This window comes from Chenopodium album, chromosome 9 (assembly GCF_948465745.1).
Source record: "Chenopodium album chromosome 9, dcCheAlbu1.1, whole genome shotgun sequence".
Classification (NCBI taxonomy): domain Eukaryota; kingdom Viridiplantae; phylum Streptophyta; class Magnoliopsida; order Caryophyllales; family Amaranthaceae; genus Chenopodium; species Chenopodium album.
This window is the reverse complement of record NC_137842.1, coordinates 58,651,618-58,665,639: the sequence shown is the minus strand read 5'-3', so window position 1 is coordinate 58,665,639 and position 14,022 is coordinate 58,651,618. Positions and strand designations below refer to the sequence as shown.

The 14,022-nt window shown below is 35.7% G+C and overlaps 1 protein-coding gene and 1 long non-coding RNA gene across 2 annotated transcripts; both read left to right on the top strand.

Annotated features, from left to right (window-relative positions):
* The first annotated feature begins 5,468 nt into the window (after window positions 1-5,468).
* On the top strand, window positions 5,469-7,949 carry LOC145559968 (uncharacterized). Its single transcript, XM_081621231.1, has 3 exons — window positions 5,469-5,786; window positions 7,282-7,480; window positions 7,573-7,949. Exons 1-3 carry the CDS (start codon window positions 5,514-5,516, stop codon window positions 7,839-7,841), a joined length of 741 nt encoding a protein of 246 aa, XP_081477357.1. The 5' UTR covers window positions 5,469-5,513; the 3' UTR covers window positions 7,842-7,949.
* Window positions 7,950-8,845: 896 nt separating this feature from the next.
* LOC145559967 (uncharacterized) lies at window positions 8,846-9,878 on the top strand. The gene is made up of 3 exons (XR_014093046.1): window positions 8,846-8,883; window positions 8,969-9,364; window positions 9,526-9,878. It is a non-coding gene; the product is annotated as an uncharacterized LOC145559967 (long non-coding RNA).
* Window positions 9,879-14,022: the final 4,144 nt, after the last annotated feature.

Here is a 14,022-nt window from a genome sequence, read left to right as displayed (position 1 = left end):
TGCTGATAGAGAATATGTTTAATCTCAAGCCTTCACACATTATAACAACCATCAATAATTTTTCAAGTTATGAATAGCAGAACGCTTTGACGGGATAGAAAAAATTATTTTTGCTTATGTACTTATCATTACACAGAACAGGGTAGCCCCACAGAACAGGGTAGCCCTTTTCAGTTTCTGAATGTTTTAACAAGTAAAAAGATAATAGAACAAACAATTTACATATAAAAGACTTACCATAATTTTGGCCGTAGTGAATCTGTAAATGGCCTTGATTAAGGAGTCGTATTTCCTAGACTTCAAATTTCTCATATGCCTACAACAGATGAAGAAAGCCTCAATGTAAAACATCCACTGTAAATATATGGTCAAGTAGCAAGATACAAGAAGCATAACTACATAAAATAGGCCCTTACAATAATTTTTTATGTGACTTAATTAAGGAAATGCTTGTGCTGAATGCTGATTAATGCAGGCTTACTGAATTGTTGTTTAATGCAGGCTTACTGAATTGATGATTAATGTATGCAGGCCACAAAACAAGTAAATAAATTAGTCATTGAATTGCTGCTTGAATTTGTTATGTGACTTAATTAGGGAAATACTTGTGCTGAATGCTGATTAATGCAGGCTTACCGGTATCATTGCATAGACGGGCACATAGTTCAACAGCATGTTTGCCATATCGGTGTCTTTAGTTGAGACCTGAAGCAACATAGTGAGTTATATGTCTAAAAAGGGAGTGAAGAGCATGCATATCTAGTTTAAAGGTTAATTAATGAAGAATTACTGTAATTTAAATTCATCTAAACTGTAAGAAAATCCCAACTTTCGAGTTAAAAAAATACAAAATAAAGAAAACAGTATGATTTTAAACCTGTAAGATTCTGAACTCTAAATTATTGTAATTTGAATTCATCTAAATAGGTAGCAGCAGGGCATAAATAGGCACTTCTTACCTTCAGCTACTCATGAGTTTCTTGAGAATCCTCCTAAGCATAAGTTTAGATGATACAAGTTCTATGACGAGTCATTATGAATACAATGAGATTGCAGAGAATCTGCTAGAAAACTTTCAAGCGGTCTAGTAATTCAAGCTACTCAATCGTCTGGTCAGCATTGTGAGGATAGGAAAGCAAGATCAATTTCAGACCATAAGGTTTGAAAAATGTTGCTAGACCTTCAAAAAGTGCCTTATGGAGCTTCTTTATAGCGTGTATCAGCAAGCACATTGCAGCTCGGGGGTAGACAGGTTCAAGGTAGTTACTCAAGCAATATTTCCTACTTGAGGTGTATCATCTCTACAGATCCAAAGCATCAGTCTGCCTTGGAACTGTAAATTGCAGAATTTTATGAGCCCATCAGGCAAGAATATAGCTCAGCTACTCAAAGTTTGCTAACTAAAATTTGCAGGATGCTCATAGCGGCTCTTATGCCTAAATTACATACAATGTTGAGCATGGAGAGGATAGATTTAACGGTTTTCTAAACGATAGGTGGTAAAAAACAATTTTTTGAGTTTTATTTGATGGTAAAATACAACTTTTAAAATAGTAGGTGGTAAAAAACAATTTGTCCAAATTTTTTGGTGGTAAAAGTCAAATTTTCCATTTTTTATTCGTTAAAATAAATAGTTTTTTTTTTTTTTTTGAAACAATTAAAATAAATAGTTTGATTTAATATTTTTTTTATATTATTATTAATATTATTAGATTACCATCCAGAAACTAGCAAGTTGCTACCAATACCCATTTTAATTAATTCATCATATTTTTTAATCCAATAATTTCTTCATCATAATCCAATAATAGATTACAACTTTGTTTCCTTAAGATATTTGTAATCCCACCCAAGTAAGATCCCCTAGTTTATTCCAAAAAGAAGAACCATTAGCTAGTAGTCCACATTTAGTTCTCAAAATAGAAAATAAGTTAAAAAATAAATAAATAAAAAAAAAACCAAACCCCATCATCCTCAACAGGTCACTCCACCCTCATTTCCTCAACACCTCAACTCTTCCTCAACGCCTCAACGCCTCAACTCCATATTCTTCTCCAAACCCGCGAAATTGTAAATTATTTTTGGCTCCAAATTTTTTTGATCATGAATAAGCAGTTACTCCACTTTTCAGTTGTTGATCTCATTATACAACACACTCATCATCTTAAAATCATCATATCCCCCAATCGGTTACTCTACTTACTCACCTCCTTTCTTTCTACTTAGGTGAGAGTTAATTAAGAGTATAGATTATCTATTTCAATTCGTAATTAACTAGTTGCTTTGCTCTCTACTCACACTTCTTTCTTTGGATTTATGGTTGGCTAGTTGGGTTTGATGCCGGCGAAATCGTTGTTGTATTCTGAATTTCATGTAAGTCATCGTTGCCCTTTTAATCTCTGAAGTGAATTTGGCATTTATAACTGGTTAATTTGATGTTGGATTTGATTTTTAGATGTAATATATTCTGGGTTGTCTTATTTTTGTAATTTAATATGATTATGGGTTAAGATGATTTTAATGGCTATGATTTACATGTTATGATTTACTAATAGCTCTGTATTTCTGTTGCTGCTTAGTGATTGACATGGACATTTGCACTTGTTAATATGAGTAGATGCATGACATCAGATAACGGGTGTGAGTTTTAGAGCGTTTTTTAGGGTGTTTTGCTGACACCCTCGAAAGCTAACGAGGCCATTTTTTCGGGTGTCTTAGGCGGTGTTCGTGTGATTAGGCTGTCATCCCCTTAGTTTATCATTGATCATCTCTCTTCTTACTTTCCAATGGCCACATTCACTACACTAGCAGCTATGAAGGGCAATCCAAAAATTCAGGCCATTTATTTGAGTCCAATTTTGATCAATTTTGTGAATTATACTATCTAGAGACTTATAGTACCTGAACCTGCTCTCTGAACATTGCAAAACCTCACCTTTCTCAATCTGATGCACAGTCTAGGTTGTTTATTAGGTTGTCTAGAAATGTTACTGTAGGGAATAATTTCAAGCCTGTAAAATCCCACGAGCTTGAACCCCACTGTGATCATACACTAAAGTACGGTGGCGTCCAAAAGGGAAGAAGATAGAGCAAAAGAGTCGCCAACAAGTTTTTAGGAACTTGTAAACCGTTCACGAGGTGAAGGTTACACCCCTTAACGATCCAAGAGATCGTCAACTCCATAAGGTCTAGAACCAAATAAGGGTTCGGGGATGAAGGTACAAATCCAACCTAAAAGAGATTGAACCTGCCCTAATAATAGGCCTCTACTTTATTCTGATCGTATTCATGTGCGCTTTTTAATTAACATGCAATCAATAGGTTTAACCCTAAACCTGTTTATTTATGTTGGTTGAATTTAATGCACAAATAAACTATTATTGGCGATCACTTGAAATTATAATCATATAAACCCTAACAAGATTATTAAATATCTTATTAAGCGTGATTACAAATACCAATTCCCTTTAAACATGCAATAAAAGGCGGGATCAAGCAATAACAAATAAATAAGCATCAAGCAACATAATAAATAATCAAAAATTATTATAGTGATAACAAAATTATAATCATAATAAAATCATCATCAAAATAATAATAATCATAAATTATAATCATAATCATGTTCATGTTAATATTAAAGCATAATAATAGCAAGATCCTAGGCATGATACTAACAAGATTAATAACAAACCCTAGCATGTCACTAAGCAATAAAAATCAAATCTTTAACCCTAACATGATACTAACAATCATAAATATTAGGAAGAACATAGGAAGCATAATAGCAATCATATTTAATATTAAAATTACCCTAGACATGATACTAGGAATATCATAATGACAATGTAAACATGATTTCTACATCATAACATCAATAAAAATCAATTAAAGTACTTACTTTGATGCTTCGTACCTCTTTCTAATAACAAAATACACACGTTAGTAACTTCAAGGAAAATAATAATAAAAACAATCAAATTAAATTATTGAAAGAGAGATTTGGGACCAAACCCTCAGAAATTAAACCTTTCACGTCTAGGGCGAAGGCAACTTCGAATATGGCTAGGTGTTTCTAGATCTTGTGAATGCGGAATTTTGTATGAAAAAGCAAAGTTTAGAAAAAGAGAAAGATGAAAAGATGAATGAATTAGAGAAAATTAGAGAATTAATGATTGCGAATGAAAACTGATTGTAGGAGAATATTCGTGAGAATTGGTGAATGAAAACGGAGTTTTTAATACGATATTTATAGAGAAATCAGCCAAAAAGATAAATTAAACAAAACAGAGTCTGACGCATAGAAAACAGAGCTGGCGCCAACCCTGGCTAGCTGGCGCCAGGCACCAACACTAGCGCCAGGCGCCAGGCCTGGTTTCAGGTGCCAAGGCCTGGGGTCAGACACCAAGCTTAAATTTAACGCGTTTTCGAAAATCTGATAAGTTTACCGTACTCGAGGATAAAATCATATAATTTCCTCAAAAATGCTATTTGATTTTGATTAAAATTCTGAAAAGTCAACAAAAGTCAATTTATCAATGCTAATTGAATTAGGAATGATAAATCATATTAGGCCCTTCCCAAGATCATTGGGCCGTACATAAAGCTCAAACCGGGCCCAGTCTAGTAAATTGGCCATAACTTCCTCAATATTCATCGGAATTGGGCTTATAATATATCGTTGGAAAGGTCTTTGCAAGCCCCATCCAACTACACTACTATTGGACCCACATCATAGACCAACCAAACTGGATTGGCTGTTTTCTTAAAATAAGTTTTCAAAAACAGAGAGAAGAGAAAAGAATTTAAAACTATCTGCAACACTAGACTTTCCACACTTTCACTTCATTCGATTATGATTCGACGCGAAAGGTACTCATCACTGGGTTTGGTTTTGGGGAGACACAAATGGGTGTCTACAGTTATAGTTGCCAATCTGACCAAGCTCCAATGTGATCTTAACTTCAATTCATACATCAATAATTAGTACATAAAAGGTCCTGGAGTCTTGGGTTCTGAGATATATGCTGATTTGTTCACTATAGAAATCAATTATATTTTGTTTGTTCTACTTTAGTCTAAAAAACGTACCGAACATAATTTGCCACTAAAATTTAAGTTAATAGAGGTTAGTTGTTAAGCTTTCAATCATGCTAACCCTTTTGTGAAATTAGCTAGATTATTAAATAGATGGTTATCCTTACTTGTTTTGTAACTTGAACAGAAGAGTTTTAGCTAGAAAAGATTTAAAAATTAAAGCATATTGAGGACTGCCAATTTATTCCCTGATGTCTAGTTGTTACTGAACTGAGTAATTGCTGAGTAATTGCTGACAGATGCTAAGATATTTTTCCTAGGTCGAATTAACTTACAAACGAATTCACTAATGGTAGCTAGTGGGGTTGCTTACACTATGTGTGGGTTATATGCATCTGCACTAATTTTCCCACCTCTCGACTAAGCTTGGTGCTATAAGAGGTTCTGGTGATGAGCATCAAACTCATGAACCAAGAATGTCAGGATATGAGAGGCTGAGAATGGAAACAATTAGAAAAAATATGACAAGAATGGAAGAATTAGGTTTGAAGGAACAGGCTAAGTCACTGATGGCGCAAGTTCAAAATAATAAAGGCAATCAAAGTAAGAATAAAAAGAAAAAGGTTTCGGGAGACGATGAGCTCTATAGGCCTAACCAAGATATGGAGCATGAGCTTGATTCCACCGATGAAGAGTTACCCATTCCACAGTCTAAAAGTAAAGACAAGTCCAATGCTATTCAATGGAAGGTAGTTTTTTCTAAGCTGTACATTCATAATTAAGCATGTCTCTATTCTTTACACATGTAATTCTGTATGCATCAAGATGATGTGTTGTGCTGCTATATATATGTCATATGTGGGTTTAAAATTTAAAATATAGGTTTTAAATTGAGAATGGAACTCTATTATCTCATGCAATTACATATGCAACTAGGAATAGATGTTTGAATGTTCTGATTTGCCATCAACTATGAACACGTATTGATTGAAAATTTGTCTAGTTCTCTACAGATTTAGAAAGTAGTAAGAAAAATGTCTTGGTGTGCTGCTGTTGCTTTATAATGTTGTTGTTGCCTATTGCTTTGCGGCTGTTGAAACTTTAATTCTACTGCTCTATTGTCATGAGTTGCTGCCCCCTTGCCTTGCTGACTGTACACTTGTTCTGCAATCTACTGCCAAATACTTCTCTAGAACTTAACACAAATTCTGCTTTGCGCTGTAAGCAGTTAAACTACAAGTTTCAATTTAGATTGAATGATTCATGATTGAGTTGTACTGTAATAATGTAATGTATGTTTTTTTATTGTGATGTTCTGATTTTGATTACATTCATTAGTGATTACCTTAATCCAAAATAAACTTGGATGGTTTGTCATGTCATTTGCAAAAGTGTGAAATTGCGTAAGCATTGTGCTAATAGCCTAGTCTTTGTCTATCTTGATGCACATATACATTTTCTGAGAGACTCAACAGTCGCACACTCTTAAACTAACTCAATAGAAAGCACATACAAAACAAGAATAATCAGCAAGAACAAAGATTCGATAGCCAATGGATTGAAATATATTGATACTTTAGTAACTTTAGGTTACTACTGCCCAAAGTATCTTTAGGATACAAAGCTCCAAATATCCAATACAATAGTCTTCTTACAGAATTCTCGACAATGCAAAAACATTCTTATATATACAAGGCTTTTGTCCAACACAAAAGAGGCCGCCTTAATTCATTTTGTTTATCTCTATGTACTCTGATATGCTGCTCCAAGTTTTCTGCTCCACTAGTGAGTGTTGTTCCCCCTTCCTGGAGACTCCCCTCTTCCCCTACCCTTTGTCCTTCAACAATTAATTAAATTTGTTCCCTTGTGCTGCTGTGGTTTTCCTCTTCTCTGATATTGCAATAGAGGTTTGGGCTTGAGGTTTGGTGGCCCGTCAGTTTGGTGATATTTTCCTTGTATGCTCATATACCTAAAGATCAGCTCAAATTTGACCTCTTATGTCAATATGGTGTCTGAAACAGTAAAGAACACAATTCTCAAGGCTACTTGAAGCACATGCTTAGTTAGACATTAATGTTTAATTGCTTATAAATGCCCTTATGAATGTGTGGTCTATGATCAATTAATTGCTTATCAATTTAACAAGAGTTATGAAGTGTGAAACTTTTTTTGTATAATGTTTGTACGTACATATATTAGAGTATTGTATGTCTTTCTTTTTTCCATGTTTGTTCCCAATTTCAGATTCGTAAAATGAAGGCTCTGACTCGAAAAGCAGTGATGGCAAAACGTCGGCGAAATGTTGATTTGGATTCTTCACATGGTGGCTCATCTACCCCTAATCATACATTACATCAGCATTATTCAACCACAAGAGAACTAGTTGAAATGCTCGGATTAGAAGTTGAACACTTAAATCATGACAAGAATGATAAAGAAAATGGCAAGCTATCGTTTGTATTTGTAATTAAAATTCTTTACCTACATGCTTGATAAGCCATTTTTTTAACATTTGAATTTCTTTGCTCATGTTAGCTGAAAAGGATAAGCCTAGAAGAGGACCCACTATGTGCTACAAAGTCCATGGATGCACCGAAGAAGAACGCTTGGAAATTACCTTGAATGAGCATGGACAACCTGTTGGTCCGGATGACAGTACATGCAATGAGTTCATTAGCTTCTTAGGAACAATAGCTCGAAAAGCAAATATCCTACCACTGACTGTCAAGAATTGTCCCATACTAAGGAACGAGAAGAAAGAAGAACTTTGGGATTATGTCTTGGTGAGTTACTTATTCAATTAAATAAATATGGTAGAAATGTTTTATAATTGCTTAACTTGTCCTATATGGTTTCTGCTATCATGTCAAAGTGTCATGTTAAACTTTCTTGATTGGCATATGTCAATAAAAAAAAATGAACCCCAACTGTCATTATTGTTGTCGATCTGCCTACATGGTGTTCTGCTTGGCTGCCTTCTACTTTTTAAGATCAGTGACTTGTTTTGTAAGTGCTAGAATAGGTTCTAGACTTTCAGTGAGTTGTTTTCTTATGTTCTTGATTTGTGATTAAGATTAATTAATTGGCAGTGAGTTGTTTAACAGTGCCAATATGATCACTTTAGTATAACTTTTTTTGTATTTTTTTTAGTATAACTTTTTTTGTATTTTTTTTAGTATAACTTTTTTTGTATTTTTTTTAGTATAACTTTTTTTGTATTGTTGTAGAAACATTTTATTGTCCCAATTGAGGGAAAAAATGGGTTTTGCAAACCATTGGTGCTGCTTGGAGAAGGTACAAATGTTATTTAAAAAGAGTACACTTTCATAAATATGACAATGATAAAACAAGGATGATCAAACGACCAAAACTAGTCCCAAAAAATATGTTCCAAGACTTGTTAAAGATTTGGAATGATGTCAAATATGAGGTATTACATTTATACAAGTCTCTTATATTTCCCTGCCTTTATAGCAAATGTATATTTCTTGTCTTAAGAAAAATGTTATTCATTAGTTCACCGTCTTAATTTGTCAGGAACGATGTATGCAAAATAAAGCAAATCGATTAGTTGGAAAGGAAAAGAACATTATGCATACTTCAGGACCAAAGAGTTTTGCTAGGGTTCGATGTTAGTGGGTGAGTTTGTTTGTTTGCTTGTTTACATTTCTCATCACTTTTATTATTGGTTTTATTTCTGCATTAAAATGATTGACACTCATTACTCTTGTATAGAAAAAGGATAATAAAACAACAAAAAATCCTAATTTAGCTCAAATGTTCATAGCAACACGCAAGGAGAAGTTAACAAAGCGAAAGCCTGGTGACCTAAGGGACAAATTGATGGTAAGATTCATTGTCATTTCATGTTAATTTTTTTGCATTTAATTTTGTCAATATTAATTTTTGTCCTTTATCTTTTAAAATATAGACTGAACTTGAGAAATTAGATTCAGATGAGGAGGTTGAAAGTGTGATTTCAACTATTATTGGTTCTGATAACAAGAAAAAGTCTCGATTAAATTTTCATGGAAGAGGTGTTTCATCAACTTAATTAAAGCAGAAGGCCTTTATGAAGGAAGCTATAGAGAAGCATGCTAAGGAGGTTCAAGCTCTACAAAAAGATTATGAGGACAAAAGGCAACAAGATAGAAGGGAGATAGCATATGGTCTTAACTCCATCCTTTCTCAAATTCAACAACAAAATCCACAAATGTCTTTTGATTTAAGTATGCTTGGCTCTTTATTTCTTGATAATCAATCTGAGAAGGATGGTGGTAGTACAACAGAAATGCTTCGATTTCAATCTTCGGCTTCTACATCCAAGGTAAAAACCTTTTGATTTCTATATACGTAAAGTATAGATAGAAAAGTGGCCAAGGCTTTCAATTTTTTTCTCTTTTTTTTTTTTTTTTTTTTTTTTTTTTTTTTGTATTTGAGCGATACTAAGTTGAAATATTTATCTATTTAATTTTATTTTTTGTACAGGGAGATGAACAAGAAGAAGATGAAGAAGGCTGCGAGTAAGAAGAAGAAGAATATGACTTTATGGCTCAATTTGAAGTTGCTTTAACCTTTTATTATTTCTTCTATTTTTTAGTTAGACTAATTAATATTATGGCCTACAACATTCTATTAAACAATAGATTATTTAGATAGATTTGATGTTGAAAACAAGTTGATATTGTTTTGGTTGTACTGTTTTACTAATTAATTTTATAAGTTTGGGATTATGTAGTCAAATGCTTATTACATGTTTTAATGTTCAACATTTTTCTAATATAACAAATTCAAAATAGTACGACACATTCTCACTCCTTTAATATAATATAGTAATATATTGCAATAGAAAACAAAAATAGCCGATTCATTGTAGTCATTTAATTTATATATAACAGTTTTCTAAATGTTGTCTTTACAAAATTTGGCAACACTTTTGTATTATTACTAGCAAATACAACATGTGAAAAGATTGTTTTATATTATGACAAAAGGTAATAATTTTGAATCGTCTCCTAAGGTGGCAACAATTTTCATTTGTTGCCTTTGTAAAAATGTTGCCTTAGGTATTATTTTACCTTGGCTTTTAAAATTGTTGCCTTTGTACGAAAATGCCTCGACCACGTGCCTCGCACGTGACACCCTAAAACCACTAACCCTCCCTTTTCCAGCGGCCAACCAAATTCCCACCCCACTGCCGGCGAAGGCGACCACCTCCCTACCCTAGCGCCGGCATTCTTGCTCTCTTCCCTTTCCCCCAACCCATGAATTCTCTCTCCTCCTCTTCCACCTAACCACCATCACTTCCTTCACTCTCACCACCCGAACCCAAGATCCACCACCACCACTACCCACTTTCCTAAAGCGCCGCCCACAAATTCTCTCTCCTCCTCTTCCTCCTAAAGCGTCGTCGTTCGATTTATTGCCCAGACCCAAACTCCGTTGTTCGTCAACCGCCATGGATGTTGCACTTCACGAAGGTACGAGAATTGGGTTTAGGGCTTGAGGGTTGGGTTTAAGGACGGGAATTGGGAAAGGGAGGGGATGAGGTCGTCGGCGACGAAGGAGGGAGGTGGTCGCCGGCCACTGGAAGTGGGTGGCTGGGGAAAAGGGAGGGTTAGCGTTTTTAGGGCGTCTCATGGTCGAGTCAACCCCTGAAAACCAAGTCAATGGGTATTTTCCGGGAGAAGGTGTGTGATTGCAAAAAAATTTTACGATTAAGGTGTGTTTTTGCGAAATTTTTTTTATAAGGTGGTTTCTTGCAATTAAAGTGTTATAAAAAGTGGTTTAATGTAAAATTTCGTTTATTTATTAAAAATTCTTTTCCTAATATTGAATTTGGAAGGAAAAAAATTTGATAAAAATGATGTCATAACAATCTTGGTGGGAAAATTTTTTATGAGAAATTGACATGTATAAAGTGATGATGTAAGCAATTTATATTTTAATCATAGTTATAGATTGTTAAATTTTTGGGTTGCCGGTGGATAATTGTTAATCACGATTAATAATTAAAAATTTTAAGATGATGTTTAATAATGCTCGACAAAAAATGCGAATGCTAACTGGGCTAACTCCCAAGGTCTAGTAGTGTCGTAGTGACAGTGAGTAGTGACACATAAATACCAATACTTTAATTGCAGATATTATAGATCTAGAAGTAGATCTATCCCCTTGAATAATAACAATTAACAAGTACTCCGTATTAAACAAAGTGGTCAACGATAAACCTTATCGTTAATTAAATTAACTGAAAAACTAACGTGTACAGCATACATCAGCAGCGTAACAGCACAAACGTCATCATGCTAAAACGAGACGTCAAGACAGCCTCATCATGCAAACCTACGTCAAGACATCCTCATCATGCAAACCTTATTGTTGTTTGTGAGTGGAAGATGTGGTGGTGCTTGATTGGTTTCGGTGGTTTGTGGGTGGGTTTAGCCTGAGCAAAACTACCTGAAAAACCGTTTTGTAACAATTCCGAAAATTAGGGTACCCGATCCGATAACCAAAACGGTTCGGTACCCGTTTTGATAATTTGTTATCAAGTATTGTTATTGGGTTAAAATTAACGGTTACCCGATCCGATTCGATAATCATTTTTTTGCTTTTTTCCCTACTTAAATCTATTTTCTAAAAATCAAAACTCTTACTTTACTTCATAATTATTTTATAATATCAATAATTAGTAATATTATTAATAATTTGGTCAAAATCATATGATATTGGTGTTGATTAGAGGTAACATATATCATAATAACTACATAATTAAGTGTAATTATCATTATTAGATATCTTATTGGGTACCCGATAATCGATCCGAAAATTCGGGTACCCGAAGTCCGGGTACCTGAACTTATCGGTTCTGGTTATGGATATCACTTTTATGGATTTTGGTTATCGGGTACCCAAATCGTTAGTACTACTGGTACTGTTGGTAAAATAACTGTTGAAATCAATAACAAACAAAAAGATTATAACTTTCCTGGATTGAAGATCCCAAACTCACAGTCGCGCCGTGGAACAAAATTCACTGCCTTAGAAGCGAAATACGCCACCACCGGTACAAGTTTCCTAGTGACGCACGCCCCCCAAATTTAACGCAACTCTCTCCGTAATCCGTGCACCCGAACTCGAAGAGTGGAATTGCTCAAGAACTGTTCAGATCTCAAAAGGTAGGTTTGTGTTTTTCGGCTAGAAAGTTAATTGATCTCATGAAAAGGTAAGACTCGTATTTATATGAGTCCCGGAAAAGGAAACACGCAAAGCAAACCGACCTAGGAAAAAAGGCGGGCCCGATCGGGCAAGCTGCCGCCCGATCGGGCGCGAGATCGAATTTCTCCAGACGCTGTGTCGCGCCCGATCGGGCGGACACCGCCCGGTCGGGCGATCTGAAAACCCATCCTGGGCGAGCCATCGGGCAAAGCCGCCCGATCGGGCTCGTCAAAAACTCGAGTCCGCCGCCCGGTCGGGCGCGAGAGTTCTCGCAGAAAAACTCTTGTCCGTCGCCCGGTCGGGCGAAGCCCGCCCGATCGGGCGCAAGAGTTCCCTATTTTTCCTTGACCATCTCCGCCCGATCGGGCGAGAGCCGCCCGATCGGGCGCGAGTCATCCGTTTGCATTACCTATTTCCAACAATCCCCCACTAATGCGAGCGGATCTTCAACATGAAATGTGAACAGTAAATGAAAGTCTTAGTACTTAAAGGCTAGTATCCAAAGGTTTGAACTAACACATTAGTGCACAAGGTTTTCAACACTTCCCTAGTGAGTATCCTAAGATTTGAACTCCTAGGAGTGAGGAAGGGACCTTGAATGCACATACCTTGACTTTAGAGCTTAAGCAACTCCGCCAATCTTGGCCAACACTTGGGCTCTCATGAGTACTTCAGGAAAACAATACTCCAGTCTTCCCTTGAGAGAGGCCACCTCTCGTACTCACGTAGGTGTTCATCCTATGTGTTACTCACACACGTTCCCAGCAAATTCAAAGGTCTTTCCCTGCAGGCTTAAACATGTTTAAGCACCTTGCAAGCCAGAGAATTACATGCAATGGAACTAGAACATTAAGAACATAAGTTCAACCCTTCAACTTTCGGTGTCATTATCTATCCTGTTTTAAGAACTACTGGGACAAAGGTCTTAACTCTCTTAAGAACCTCCATCTATCCCTGCTCAGAAAACAACTGGACTAATGACATTAAGAGATAAACTCATCCTAACAGAATCTAACTGGTAAAACTTACCACTCTTATAGAGTAATAGATTCAAACACATGATGCATATATAACAAATCCACATGATTCATACCAATGAAACAAATAAACCAAAACAGGTTCCTGATTTATTAAAACCAATGTATCATGTCACATAGCTAGAGTAGCTACCATTTCAGGTCATTACAACAAAGGTCCTAAACCCATACCAGTTGATGACTCCACCACTAGTCTACGACTTAACCCCTTAGTAAAAGGGTCTGCCAGGTTTTTCTCTGTCCGAACATAGTCCAACGAAATAACCCCATTCACAATAAACTGCCTCACATACTCGTGTCTGACTCTTATGTGCCTTTTCTTACCGTTGTAAACGCTATTTTTAGCAACACATATGGCAGCTTGTGAATCACAATGCATAGACACAGGTGGTGACGGCTTCCCCCACAAAGGAATATCAATAAGCAAATTTCTCAACCAATCTGCCTCTTGTGTAGCAAGATCCAATGCAATGAACTCAGCTTCAATTGTTGATCTAGCTATACACGTCTGCTTACCAGACTTCCATGAAACTGCACCCCCACTAAGGGTAAACACATAGCCACTTGTAGAGCTTGTTTCATCACTATCCGTTACCCAATTTGCATCACAATACCCTTCAAGAACCAAAGGATGACCAACAAAATTCAATCCCCAAGACATGGTTCCACATAGATATCTGAGCACACGCCTCAAAGCAACCCAATGTTGCTTACTAGGACAATGAGTATA

Coding starts and splice junctions, on each gene's coding strand:
- LOC145559968 (XM_081621231.1), top strand. CDS start 5,514: ATGTCAGGATATGAGAGGCTGAGAATGGAAACAATTAGAAAAAATATG. Junction 5,787..7,281: donor CCAATGCTATTCAATGGAAG/GTAGTTTTTTCT, acceptor TCCCAATTTCAG/ATTCGTAAAATGAAGGCTCT. Junction 7,481..7,572: donor CAAGAATGATAAAGAAAATG/GCAAGCTATCGT, acceptor TGCTCATGTTAG/CTGAAAAGGATAAGCCTAGA.